This window comes from Danio aesculapii, chromosome 19, assembly GCF_903798145.1.
Source record: "Danio aesculapii chromosome 19, fDanAes4.1, whole genome shotgun sequence".
NCBI classification, from domain to species: Eukaryota; Metazoa; Chordata; class Actinopteri; order Cypriniformes; family Danionidae; genus Danio; species Danio aesculapii.
Genome location: NC_079453.1, coordinates 9,803,432 through 9,818,437, shown reverse-complemented (window position 1 = coordinate 9,818,437; position 15,006 = coordinate 9,803,432). Strand labels below are relative to the sequence as shown.

Sequence of the window (15,006 nt, the reverse complement as noted above, 5' to 3'; positions counted from 1 at the left end):
ATTTAAAAGCCTATTTACAACATGATGTTTGTTTTAATATTTCGCAAGTAATGCCTGAAATCATGACAAGTCATTAAGAAATGAACAGAAGGAAACATGTCACAGAAATAAATGTTTAATGTGTAACTGGATCTACATAACCAATGACTGATTCAAAAACTCAATCAAAAATGTCCCAATTTATTTCTGGGTCTTCGTCAATGGGTGTTGGAGAAATCATATCTGGGATCCCAACCACAGGACCTGCAGGACAAAATAATAATAGTAAAAAAAATTAAATATATATTTGTGCTTATTTATGTATGTATGATCTAAAAATTTAACATTGCATGATATTTTTTAGGGGTCTTAAAATCAAAACAGATAAAAATCCCTGTATGACGGGTCCTCATCTATGAAAAGATCCCATTAGAAAAGAATCCTGTTAGAGCATTTGCAAGATCTGCATCACCCACCTCCTTCTTGTCTTGGTCTCTTCCGAGTGAGTCGATCAGCTGTGTAACTCAGATATTTTTTAATTTCCTTTTCACATTCCAGCCTGATTACGCTTCGTTTGAATGCAGCATCTGAAAGAGGCACCGAAACAGTAGAGATAGTTTGTATATTATTAAGGTCAAATCGGTCTTGATTCTTTAAATATATATTTTATGTATTAATGTTAATGCAGTGGTGAGTTAGTTTACCTCTGATCACATCTGCTAAAAGAAGCTGAGAGAAGGCCTTTTTTTCTCCTCTGCCCTGCCAGTTGAACTCCTTTGCCAGATCATCTGTTAGGACACTTTGCATTATGTTCTTAACAACATCTTTTGGCCCAAAGCCTCCAAGTTCTGATAGATGTTTTGCCTGTGAAGAGAATAATTTTTTTGTAAATTGGATTCAAATAAATCAATCACAGCATTAAAAATGGTCAAATAATTTGTTTAATGACCATTAAATGGTACAGTTACAGTGATATGCAAGTACTATTTTTCTTTAAGCTTTTCCACGCTGAAAAAGCTATCGTGTCTTTCATTCAAAGTACATTTTATGTTGGATAAAGTGAAAAGAAAATGTCTGATTTTAACCTGTTTTATTCATTTTGTCTTAAAGCAAAAAATGAACCCTCTATGAAATATTTAAGGCATTACTTTTTCTCAAAGTAGTAGTTTACTTTATACCAGCAGCTTTCATGACCACATGAAAAAAAAGCCATTCAGTTTTTATGTATTTTTAAAGTGAATTTGATTACCATCTTGCATGACATTGACATCCATACTGAAAGCACCAGCAGATAGTTTACCACATAAAAATGACTAGCAATAGCATAGCTTAACGTTATTTATTTATACAACAGTCCTGTCTGGTTTTCAAATCTGATTGGCTGATAGCCGTGCCATATTCTGCAATAACCGCACTGTACAGCCTCTTCACTCTTGTGTATTACTCCGCCCACATAAAGTGACAAGCAGAGGAATAAGCTCACTATAGTTTGACAAAAAGCAGCTGTTGGGCAACATAATGCACTTTTGAGGCTTTTTGTAGTCGAGAATGTAATTGTTTAGATTACAACTATAGTTCATTTATGAAGATAGTGCCTATGTTTAAATATTTATAATTTCGGAGCACGTCAGTGGCCAACAGCCTGACATAATGAACAGAGCAAAGAAATGGAGTAGAGTCTGTCTGCGAACTACAAGATGGGCATAACATGAAGGAGCATAACTTGTAACAAGTTAACTTGCGTAACTTGAAGCTATGGAGACCCACATGTCAAAACTATGTTGTCGACAAGATGGCGTTTTGTATCAGTTATGAATGTCTACACCTCTTATCCAACCATTATCATTATTAACGTCTACACCTACCCCGAACCTATACCAAACCATCATAGTTATTAATGTCTACACCTACCCCAATCCTAAACCCAACCCTCACAGTTATTACAGCTATACCTACTCCATAACTAAACCCAACCATCATAGTTATTAACGTCTACACCTTCCCCAACTCCAAATGCTTTCATACTTGACACGCTCACCATTGTACTGTTATTTGCAACCACAGGGGTCAATGCCAAGTAAGCTAACTGTTATGACAAAACAGATGAAGAGGTCAGCGAGTTGCATGCTGGATTTGCTTAATGAATGAATATAATAACATATCAAATAATAGGTTGGGGATAAATTTGGAGAAAACTCGTGAAAACATTTGGTGAAAATGTTCTCTGGTAAGTATTTCCGCCATCTTGCCAACAACATCTCGTTTTGCATCACGCATGGTTCAACTGGATCTCAAAAACTGCAAGTCATGCTTGTATAAGTCACTACAAGATACGCCCCTTCATGTTACACCCCCGTCTTTCAATCCACAGACAGACACACTTGAAGTATTTGACGGTTGAAGTTCCGACACAAGATGGTGACAGAGACCACATAATAAGTCTTTAGAGGAGAAACTTTTTCTCAGTGTACATTTCAAAGTATGATCTCTCTCTTTTGTATTTTGTAGTGCTGTATTTATACCATAATTATCTGGTAGTGTTTACTTTGCTTTGGCTTTTTCTGTGTTAATTATTGTGATTTGCCAATTGCAGCAGAGAAATACTTGGAAATCTCTGTAGACTGATGGCATTTCATGCTGTTCAGCCTTATAATCTTAAAATGTGAGCAAAAATCAACTGTTTCGTCATCACTTTAGACTTAACACTAAAGAATCATTCAAATACCGGTTTCAAAGAGACATTTTTAAATTAGCAATATACAAAATGATTTTGAGACTCTCCGTATTTGATTTACTTTTTATATACACGACAATGCCCTTGAACTGTTGTATAAACGCAATATCACACTTGCAGCAGTGCAATTTGGCTCAATCTATGGGCTCAATATACAGCCATATCGCACTGCTACTTGTGTGATATTACTCATGTATTCTAGTTTAGTCCAATGTACAATTTTACTTGGATTTTTATTTTGAGTTCAAAGTAATTCAATTAATTCATGGTCTATAAAACATAATTTTACCTTTAAGTAATTTTTTTTTCCTTGGGCAGAATAAATATTCTAATTAATATTAAATTACATGTTTCAACCTAGACAAAACTATAATTTGAGGGAAATGTATCAATTTAACTGTAGCAAATTACAATATTTTTTCTAGGTTGGCCCAAGCTAAATATACTTTAATCAAAGCATTAAAGGTATGGCGTTGACTCACATATTTTTTGCGTGTTGTTGCATTGCTGAGCTCTCTTTCAATCCTGGCCACATCATCAAAGGTTTTTAGTGGTAATTGTAGGTTTGTAGTTTTGTTCATCTCTTTAGGAGGCACATTGGTGCTGCTGCTGGGGGCTTCAGAAACTCCATTGTTTTTCATTAGTTTCTTTAACATGGTAGAGTTTCGCAGAACCGTGCTCTTAATGTCTCTTAGCATTTTGAGGATTTCATCTTTGTCTGTAGTACAAAATGTATTTTTATTTATAAAAAAGAAACAACTTAATAAGGTGATTATGACAAAAAAAAGTGTCCCACCATCAGTAGATGTAGATGTAGATGTTACTGGAGCAAGTGTTTGAAGCGGATTATTTGACATTCCTTGAAAGTTTTCAAGTCTTTGTCTCTTTATTCCAGGAAATCCAGTGGCTAATAGATATGATCTTTATTTGGATATAAACGATGCATTAAACAAAACAGTACAAATGTACTCAAAGGTTATTTTTTGTCAGCTTTGGCTGATTTCCTGTTACTCACCGTTCCTTCTGTTCCTTTACTTCTTTTTGCCCCTCTTTTGCCTTATCAAATGTGACTGCAATAACATCAATATTGTACTGATAATTTGATATTAAACAAAGACTAAAATAAACAGTTTAAAAATGTAACCGTTACCATATTCTCTGTGAAAGCTAACGTTTAGTTTCTCCCATGGTTTCCCTCCTGTTTCAGGCTTATGTCTGTTCTGAACGGCTTCAATACACTTCTCTGTGGATTTAAATGGAGGCCAGTAACATAGCTTTTTATCCAGGCTCAACCAGTTTGATGACACCACCATCACCTCATCTGAGTCTTGCAGAGTCACAACTGCATACATGGTCTGCCTGATAAAAAAATAATAATAAATAAACATTTATTCTCAATTTCCTCATTGTTCCTAGAACATGCTTTAAAAAACGAAGTGATCGAGCATTTGCAGTTGCTGATCCTAAACTCTGGACAACTCAATCCCTTTATTCATCAGGGGTCGCCACAGCAGAATGAACCGCCAACTTATACAGCATATGTATTACACAGCGAATGCCTTTCCAGCTGCAACCCAGTACTGTGAAACACCCATACACTACAGTACATTCCCACACACACTTATACACTACGTCCAATTTAGTTTATTCAATTCACCTATAGCGCTTGTGTTTGGACTGTGGGGGAAACCGGAGCACCTGGAAGAAACCCACGCCAATACGAGGAGAACATGCAAACTCCACAAAGAAATGCCAACCAGCCCAGCTGGGACTCAAACCAGCGACCTTCTTGCTGTGAGGCGACAGTGCTAACCACTGAGCCACCATGTTGCCTATTGAACAACATTTTACATGGCATTTACTGCCATACTATGGAAAGCAGCAGCAGATAATTCACCTCAGGTTTTGAAAATAATATAACTAGCAGACGGTTTGAATATAAAATTTAGAACCGTGACTCTGTGACTGTGACTTTGCTAGAATGTCATCGTGCCGCGTGTTGTAAGCACACCGTGTAAGTATCTTTGCAAGTAAAATGTGGAACAAGAAATGCAAATTGCATTTGTGCAAACGATGATCTGATTTCTCTTCATGACCCTCACCTTTCATCACCCAACACTAAAATGTCTTCATCCTCATGTATTTCAAAATCATGCTCCTCACACACTCTACTCTCTGCATTGATTTTGATTATTTTTGACCAACTGGGCTCCGATTCTTCCGCTGTGTTGTTCATTTCACTCTCATTTCTTGTAAACTTTAATTGTTCACGTCTAACATTTCCGCTGAATAATTCTGTGACGTGGAATACTTCATTGGCTTTGTTTCTCACAGCAGCCATTACTTTCTCAAGATCCTCAGGTTGGACGCAAAGTATCACGCATTCTTTGAAAACTCGAATTTCATGCTGTCTGAAATCTCCAGCTATTGCAGAGGCAAAGCATTTCAGAGCCAGTGTAATGAGAACCGGGGTCAAGGGGCAGCCCTGATCCAGCAGTTTATCTCTTTCACTTGAAACATTTGTAAATCCAGCATCTCCTTCCGGTGCATCTCTCAACAGGTTTTTCACAATGAGGAAATCCTGATATAAAGCTGGATTTGATCGTTTTTGTTTTTCTATCTCATCCTTTATACAAGACAACTTCATCTCAGTGCAGAAGGTTTTAGGACTGATCATGACAGCAGCTGAGTTTTCTGGTACCTGACCCTTTGATTGAGACTCCAAGAAATCATCCAGACGTTTTGCCAGAATAGTTGCAATGATGAGGTAGTCAATGTTAAAAAAGTGATGACTGTCGTCATGTGGGCTTTTCACAGTTTTGTTAAACTGTTTCTCAGAGCAGTTAAATTCACCCCTGCGGATTCTGTTATAGAGTGTCTTTATGTATGGAATCAGATCCTGAATTTTCTCTCTATAGAAAGAAACTGGGATGTCGTCTGGTCTTGGTGTGTCTGAAACTTGAAGAGATTGAACAGCTGACACAATGTCAACCTCACTGACTACATGTGAGTTTTCTTCCCCCTGTGATGGACCTCTTTCATCAGTCAATATATCACTTTTATGATTTAATAGTTGGAAGAACGATTGTACAAGGCATTGTTTCATTAAAGGAATTGTGGAGATGTTATTGATCTCCAGAGATACAGACTGATGGTCAGGCCTCTCAGAGTTTCTTATTTCACAACTTCTCACTCGCCACATACATTCATCAGGTATGAAGAAGTAATCCAGTCTGGACACCGGACAATCTTTTATGTAGAATGTAAAATCCTGCTTTATGGGGTTCTTTCTTCTCCAGACATCAGCCAGCTGAAGAGATTTCATGAACTTCTCCACAAACAAGAGCAGATTTTTCTGATTCCTTTTATTTGCTATCTTGCTTGTGTTACTCTTTTTGTCGATAAACGGATTGAGAATTGTGTTGAAATCGCCACCAATTACCAGCAGCCCTGTGGTCATTTTCTGCAGGTATCCTGAAAGATTATCAAGGGTTTTTGCATCGGTGTGATGGTTATAAACACTCACCAGAGTGTACAGCTGACCTGCCAGCTTACATTTCAACACAACATAAGCTCCCCTGTTATCTTTGTCATCACTTATATATTCAAAATCTAGACTCTTCCTCACTAGAATGGCAGTTCCTCTGCTGGAGGAGGTGTACTTTGTGTAGAAAACAACCCAATCTTTTTTATAGTCTTCTATTTGTTCATCTTCTACTCCAATGTGAGTCTCTTGCAAGAAAACAATATCAGCACTTTGAAGTTCTTGAAATTTCTGATCTCTGTTTTGTTTAAGTCCATTAACATTCCAGGTGATGAAGTTTATGGTCTGTGAAGCCATTGACGGATCAAAGATCCTCAGCTTTATGAGTTCACTGTCAAAACAAAGAGCGATAGAGAGTAGGACGTTTTTGTCTTGCGTTCTTTTGTGATATCCTGACAGCAATAGAAGCATTTTATCTTTGACATATATCTGTATTAATTGTATTCAAAATTTGCTTTCATCTTAGTTTTTTTAAAGTTTTCTGTAAATATAAGTTGCCACACCCTGCTTAACCAGGTCTTTTACAAAACAGCTTATATAATGCATTCTTATTAATAGTACAGTGTTACCTCCTGAAAATCAAGTGTCTTTAAATTATAGCCATAATATATTAGATAAAACATGAATAGATTCTTATGCACTTGTTTCCATTATTTGATTTAGTAAAGAGTTTCACATTTCTCAGTATCCCAAAAATAACACATCGTTGACTTTTTTACATACATTATAGTGTAGGAAAAATATTATTATCAAAAACTATAAACTGAAATTAACAGAGAAATAAAACATTGTTTGTGGCATGATTAAGTTGAATGCTTGTTGCATTGTAGATTGTTTTAGAAAAACTAAGCAAAAAATAAGACAGAACATATTTTTGACATATATTTTGTAATTGTTGTTCACTTCTAAGCATCATAATAATTTAAAAATAAAGTTACCTTTTATCTCTCTGGATAATGTCTGGAGGACAGAACACTCCTGCCGATACAACTGTCAAGAGCAATAAAGCAGTAAGATTGCTGACGTTAGCTCTCCATTGGGTGTGGACTTCTGGGAAAGAGAGAAACATACTAAGGGGAAAGAGAAAGTGTCTCTCCTGCTTTCTCCTAAATTACTTCTGGAAATATTAAGCAATATCATTATTATGTACGCAGTGTATGATTTACTTGTGTTTTATTTTATTTTAATTATTCAACACCGATATATCTGATAGTGCTTATTTCTCTAATTATGCCTAATACTGGTAAGCATTTTTTTTCTTTAGCAATGGTATGTCATGAGTTTTTCACTTCCAAAGAGAATATGTAACATTAAGAAAGTTCTAAGCTCAAATTTAAATGAAAACAACGCATGAAGTGACTTGTTCTTTGTCGATCTGTTTACCCCGTAGGCCAAATGGAAATAATCCAGCTTGAATTGCTTGAATGTCTGCATTCTAATCTAGACAATCAAAAAGTATTACTCAGGGGACTTGCTAAACATAAAGCTCTACTGGGGTGCAGGACCCCTTTATTCTTATCATTTTTTCCCCTTTAATTTGTGTAAGCCATTGGTACAGTATTTCTAACTGACATATTCTTAATGATCTACAGTTAAAGTCAAAAGCCTTCCTCTCATTTTTTTTTCTATTTTAAATATTTCCCAAATGATGTTTAGCAGAGCAAGGAATTTTTCACAGTATTTTCTATAATTTTTTTTCTTCTGGAGGAAGTCATTTGTTTTATTTCGGCTAGACTAAAAGCAGTTTTGATTGTTTAAAAACTATTTTAAGGTCAATATTATTAGCCCCGTTAAGCAATATTTGATTTTCGATTGTCTACAGAACAAACCACTGGTATACAATGACCTGCCTTATTAATCTAATTAACCTAGTTAAGCCTTTAAATTTCACTTTAAGCTGAATACAAGTATCTTAAAAAATATCTAGTAAAAAATTATGTACTTTCATCATGGCAAAGATAATCAGTTAGCCTATTAGAAATGAGTTATTAAAACTATTATGTTTAGTGTTGAAAAAAAATCTTATTTCTGTTAAACAGATATTGGGAGAAAAATATGCAGGGGGTAATAATTCATGAGGGCTAATAATTCTGACTTTAACTGTACTTCTTTTTAATGAGCATATCTGTAGCATAGGATAGAAATCATGTAACTCAAAGATTTTACTGGGACACAGAATTTTTACTCTGTAAAAAATTTTAGGCAAGTGCTGCCCTGCTGCCAAAGATTTAGATCTGTATTTGTTCAGTCAGCTGCTTTTCAGCTTTTCACTCATCACAGCACATGTGCTGCTGATGATGTGACAATAAAAGTGATTTGATAAAATATATTGCTGAGATAAGTCATAAAGAACACAGCCTTTGATCAAAAAATATATCAACACTAAGAGTACAGGATATATGGGAGTAAGTAATGGTTCCCCTTAAGTGGGAACTCCGACATGTGTCTAGCACAGACTACAGTGGTCCCTCATTATTCACGGGAGATACGTTTTTAAAATAATCCGCGATATTGGTGACTCAAGCCTACAGTCCAGATATGAAAATGCTAATGTCTTTTTAAATGTGAACGTTTCAATTACTAACATAACCCCCATTCCCCAAAGAGGGAACAGAGACGTGTGTCTGTGTGTTTTGAAAGGACGCAAGCCAACCAATCACTCTGAAGAGAAAATGGGCCAATGAATGCCAGTAAGTTGGCAGAGCTTGGCTTCGCAGGTATATAGCCGGTACACGTGGAGTGAGCGCTATCTTTTTTGCTTCAGACCCTCACATGAGACTGAAGAGACTTCCGCTAAGCTGCGACAGTCAAACTGGGTGTCCTTTCCCATCCCTAGGCGTTTCGCTGATGGCCTCTGCAGAGTCCTCTCCCTTCGGGGACTGGCACGCTTTCCCAACGTATTGTCGTATTGAGAAAATTTCTAGACCACAATTAGCTAGGTAAAAGCACATTTACAACCCCCAATCCAAATTATTCCAAATTATTCCCATAAAATTGGAATCAAAGGGTCTAGGGGATGATAGAAGGTTGCACCTTTGGTGATGCTTGTGCGCTCACGCTATGCTTGGCAAACTTCACACCAGGGGCGTTTTCCATACTCTCCCAAAAGTGTCTTTCCAGACATACGTCAGTGTTCCCACTGAAGGGGTATGTCTCGGTTACTAATGTAACCCTTGTTCCTCGAAAAGGGAATGGAGACGTGTGTCTCCGATTCCATAGCAGCTGAGTCTCCAGATGATAGCTGAGTGTTTGGCTCCTCAGCGGCTAAAAGATAACGTTCGCTTCACGTGTGTCGGCTATATACTCTACTAATGATTAATTGCCGGCACCTGCGGAGCCGAGCTCTGCCAACTCACTGGCATTCATTGGCCCGTTTTCTCACTCTTCAGAGTGATTGGTCGGCTAGCGTCCTCCCAAAAGTGTCTTTCCAGACTCATGTCTCTGGGTTATATTAGTAACCAAATTAGCATTTTCATATCTGGACTGTAGGTTTGAAGCACATGAATCACATGCAGAGATTATTTATTTGTTTGGTATATGTGCACCTGTTTGCAGGGTCAGATAAACATAATGGTTAAGTGGGACTAAAGTCCCAGGGTGCACAGAATGAGGAGGTCCTTGATTGGCTGTACAATGGCACCAGGAAATGTCTCCTGGTGTTATGCTTTACATGTTGATAATGTCAAGAGTTTCGTTTGGCTAGCTGGTCATAAAAATAGTGACTGTAGCTGAATCTCATTTTGATTAGCCCCATCTTAGACCCCTAATAACATGACCAGATGCCTCTCTTTTTTTTCAGGACAGTCCTGTATGTTTGTTGTATTTTAAAGATGACAACCATCTTATCAAAAGGTAGGCTAACCAAATAGTTGTTTATCTGCCTAGTGGCAATTGCACGCACTAACACACACACACACACACACACACACACACACACACACACACAAAACACCATGCAAAAAAGTATCAACATAAATTTATTTTCATAAATTGTAATAAAACTAATGTATACTGTATTACAAATAACAAGTGCAAAATCTACTATATAACACATTTATTACATATAGCAGTTGGTCAGATTTATCACTGTAAATTATACATTGGGTCATTCATTTCTGCTTGCAAAAATGGTGACAGAATAATTAACACAATTGTACTTAGAGATTTTATGGTTAAATTAGAATATTTATTCTACTGCAGGATTATTGCATTACCCTTTGCATCAACAATTTTATCACATATTTGTTCTGCTTTCATTACAGACCCATCATTAATTACAGACACATCATAGTTAACAAACATTAAATAAAAAAAATTTTAACAGGTTATTGACATTTAGCAAACTGTAAGATGCTAAAAAAATTGGAGAAATGTGCTATCTTGTGTGTCTCAGAATAAAAACTACGGCAGTCACACTCTGACAGGAGTTCTAATCTCTACAAACCCAGCATTTGGGTGTGGCATTCTGATATCAACTTAAAAAACACTATGTTAATAGAAATAGTTTATATTTGACTAAATATTGAACTAAACGACTAAAATATGTACAGTATTGTATGTACACAGTACAGTACAGATTTCAGTATTAAAAAATAATAACAGTAAATAAAGCACACATGAAGTAAAAGCTAGATGGCATGTGTTCATTGGTCTTTGTGTTTGCTATAAACACATTTAAATTAGCATTCAAACACCATCAAATCTGCCTGTTTTCTCTTGCAAATTATGTAAAGATTGCTTGGTCTGGATAGGTTTCTCTCTTGAGCCAGACAAGACTTTTCCACCAGAGAAAGCAATATTTTTACTAAGTTTTGGAAACAAGCTATACATTTTACAAGAAAACTTGTATTTTAGCTGGAGGCAATATCTTGAAGGATTTCTAATACTCCAAAAAGTTGGAATCTAAAGTTTTGAATCAGTAAAATTTTGTACAATGCCATTCAAAAGCACCATTATTTATTTTATTTTATTTTTTACTTTTATTCATCACAATAAATTGTGCAAGAGTGAAAGTAAATACAGTTTTTTATATTTAAAAAATGGCAATTTAAAGCTATTATTTAAAAATTTCCTACTATCATACAATCTTAAAAGGTATCACAGTTTCCATAATACTATGAAGCAATAACATTTAATTTTTCATCATGGTTTCCCTCCTGTTTCAGGCTTAAGATTTCTATGAACAAATGACCATTTAAATCACCTAAATTTCTCAATAATAATAATAATAATAATAATAATAATAATAATTCTTTAACGAATTTGAGATAATATTAATCTAATCAACTTTTTAAATTTACTTATGTAGTGATTATTTTTCCATTGTCTAGACTATTGCTGTTCAACATTCCTGGAGCTGTACTAATTGCAGATTTTGCACAGCTTTTAAATAAAACAAACATTATTACAGACTCCAGGACCTGAAATGGAAGGACCGGACAAAAACGTAAAACGTGAGGGCTATTACATTAGTAAAATTGGTGTGTCCTTAGGTTCATTTCATCTTTGGTTTAATACTTACTCATATTTAATTTAAAGGTAATTTTGAATTAATATTCCATTTTGGCACATCTTCAAAAAAAAAAAAAACTTCTTAAGATCCTTGGTTTAGTTCCCTCAAGTTAAAGAGTAATGAATAGAACCTTTTGTTTTGCATTCTGAGTTCATACTGAGTAAATACCTATATGAATTATATAATTACTGCCCTTTAAAAATATTTTTACCTCTTGAAAATCTTTTAAACCGTCAAGATTAGCTTTAAAATTGCAGATGTTAGGTTTAAGTAAGCATTATGGGTGTGTATTTGTGGAGGAAGAGGAAGACAAACAAAAGGAAAGAGATTGATCAAATAGAATGGTTTTAAGCAATGTACACACTATAAATGTTTCAGTTTGTGTAGAAACACTGGATGGCTGGCATCATGGTAACTGCACTACAAAAAAAAAACATGTAAAAAAGTTTTTCTTGCGTGGAGGTTTTGTCTTGTTTGTAGTCAAAATATCTAAAAAGTCTTAAATCAAGAAGCATTTTCTGGACACTTTCTTTTCTTGTTTTTAGAGTTTTTGCTTAAAATCACCAAAATAATCAGCAGTCAGTTTATTTTGCTTGTGTTGGCTTATTTTTTCTCCACAAAACATGATAGCTGTGCAAATGGATATTAAAAATTATAATAATAAAAATAACAAATTTATATATATTATTCATTTACGTTTATAATAATGTGGGACACTGCTTATGGGTCAAAGCTCTTGGTTTGGTGATTATGACGTACTATTGAGACCAGTGGTTTTACCGAGTACCGGTGTTGGGCAGTAGCGCTACATTTCTCAGTAGTGTGGCGGTAGCTTCGCTACTTTCTAAATCAAAAAGCTTTTCAGTAGCGAAGCTATTTTATTAGTCAAGTAGCGCAGTAGCATCCACACAAACTACATTTACCGATCGCGGATCAATAAGTGACGGCACCGACATTCCACGGAGCTGTGAGGCCGGTGTCTAGCCGATGAAAGTAAATCCATATGATGGCGAGAAGGACAGCAGCTGGATATTATTGGCTGTTTTACGGTGTTCGACAACAAAGTTTTGATGCCTTACTGCCACATCTGGTTGGCGACTTCACCAGCCGAAACTTGCTTGATGGAAAGATGACTGAGGGAGTGTTTTGTTTTGCATATTATTTACAGTAAATAACTAAACTGAACTATTATGCCTCATATGTTTCATTGACAGTTTTAATGATCAATAAGATATGATTGACTTGGATTTAAGTTGTTTCGATTTTAAAAATGAAAATTGTAAAAATAGCTTAGAGCTAAGCTACTTTTGCCATGTAGCTTTTTGCTTAGCTTGCTACATTTCCCAGGGGGTAGCTTTTAGTGTAGTTTAGCTACATTTTAAGTAGAGTAGCTAGCTTAGCTCACTACATTTTCTTTTTTTTTTTTTTGTTCTTGTTTAAACAATGAAGCATTGTGAATTTATTTTTTCATTAACCCTGAACTCATATTTAGTTAAGGATAGTAAGTTTAATTAAGTTTAAGTATCGATTTACAGTTATCATCAGTTTATTTAGGTAATAATATGAAGAAAAAAAAAAGAAACCGTTTAATCAGGCTACTAAGATAAATAAAAAACTCACCTTCACGTCACCTACAACTTCACTGAGCAATGATCACTGAGTCGCTGCACAGTAAGTAAATAAAGTAAGTAATTTTTTCACTTCATCCCCTTAAAAGATTTCTGTTGTACAGTGGTCCCTCACTATAATGCAGTTCAAATTTCGAGGCCTTGCAGCTTCGCAGTTTTTAGTACAATTTGACATGCTTTTTTAAAATTTTACAGCGCATTTTGTTCTGCGTCCTGATTGGCTGTGGGCCATTGTCAATCAATCTCCTCCGCGTCTCCTGTACAGTACAGAATGTTCAGCTTGCCAAATTAACATAAATCTTTGATCTATAGCATTGTGAGTTTTAACAAGAATACAAAAAGGGTTGTAACTGTAAGGGTTGCAAGACCATCGTAAAGGGGGTCGCACACCGGATGCGCCACACCATGCATTTTGGAATTGTAAACATAGGTTTGTATTAGGATACACACACTGGCACCGCAAGTCGGCGCTGTCTGCAGTGCCCAGCTACAACTCAGGACAATGTTCATATTTCTGCCACACCACAAAGCGCCATCTGAATAATTTCACTTTAAATAACATGCGAATGTGCACCTCCAATGTGTGTTACTTCCAACTGTGAAGTGCGCTGTGCATCAGGTGTGCGACCACCTTAAGGAAGGAGTCTGCTTTAGTTTTGTGACTGCAGGAAAAAGAACATTATGCTGGATGTCAAAAAATCTAAAAAAAAAAAAAGCTTTCCTGTTGTTTGACACCACCATCACCTCATCTGAGTCTTGCAGAGTCACAACTGCATACATGGTCTGCCTGATAAAAAAGATAATAAATACACATTTAGATTTGAACGTTGTGAAAGAATAATTTCTACTTCTACTCTACTCTATACCAGTGGTTGTAAAAGTGGGGGTTGCATAACTGTAAAGAGGGTTCTGTTTTGAGGGATCAATGTTCACTGTCAAAACAAAGAGTGATGGAGAGTTTTTGTCTTGCATTCTGTGAAAATTTCAAGTGATGAAGATAATGGTCTGTGAAGCCATTGACAGATCAGCTTTCACAAATCAAATATCCTCAGCTTAATTCCCTCTGTTGCTATAGACAGGAGTCAGATGGATGTTAGTATCAAACAGATGGGTTTATTACACATGCTGTACAAATGGATAAATGCAGTGATGGTCAATGAAAGTCTTTGGATTGCCAGAGTAATGGAGCAGGGTGATAATAACAGGGGATGCCAGGTACACAGGGAAGAGACAAAGGAAATTGTGATTGCTGGAGCATCAGAGCAAGATAAGAGCAAGTCAGGTAAGTATATGAAAATTGGATGAGAGTCCTGTCTGTAGTGGAGACCAGACAAAGTGTGAGTGAAAACAGAGTGCTTTTAAACACTGAGTGCTGACTAGGTGATTAGGATCAGTGATTAGGAGAGCCTAGAGTACCCATGACAGAACCCCCCTCTCTACAGATCACTCCTGAGGGGCATAAAATCTGCCATCATAGAGGTCTGCCTTGGTTGCATGTTGATGAACACTGGATATGCATGGAGTGTCTCTCCGTGAGGAGATTGGGATTGAGAATGTCAATCCCAAGATCTCTCCTCGGGTCCATATCCCTCCCAGTTGAAAAGGAATA

The 15,006-nt window shown here is 36.1% G+C and overlaps 1 protein-coding gene across 1 annotated transcript; it reads right to left on the bottom strand.

Moving 5' to 3' along the window:
- Window positions 1-99: 99 nt before the first annotated feature.
- On the bottom strand, window positions 100-7,355 carry si:dkey-266f7.5 (uncharacterized protein LOC100006143 homolog). The gene is made up of 9 exons (XM_056479171.1): window positions 7,196-7,355; window positions 4,816-6,588; window positions 3,864-4,072; window positions 3,729-3,783; window positions 3,510-3,634; window positions 3,196-3,431; window positions 684-843; window positions 456-566; window positions 100-243 (listed from the first exon to the last, which is right to left on the bottom strand). Exons 1-9 carry the CDS (start codon window positions 7,324-7,326, stop codon window positions 161-163), a joined length of 2,883 nt encoding a protein of 960 aa, XP_056335146.1. The 5' UTR covers window positions 7,327-7,355; the 3' UTR covers window positions 100-160.
- Window positions 7,356-15,006: the final 7,651 nt, after the last annotated feature.

Excerpts from the sequence above, each read along its gene's own strand:
- si:dkey-266f7.5 (XM_056479171.1), bottom strand. The coding sequence starts at position 7,326 with ATGTTTCTCTCTTTCCCAGAAGTCCACACCCAATGGAGAGCTAACGTC. Across the intron at positions 6,589-7,195 it reads ATTATCCAGAGAGATAAAAG|TGAACTCATAAAGCTGAGGA; the intron begins GTAACTTTATTT and ends TTGTTTTGACAG. Across the intron at positions 4,073-4,815 it reads TTAGTGTTGGGTGATGAAAG|GCAGACCATGTATGCAGTTG; the intron begins GTGAGGGTCATG and ends TTTTTTTATCAG.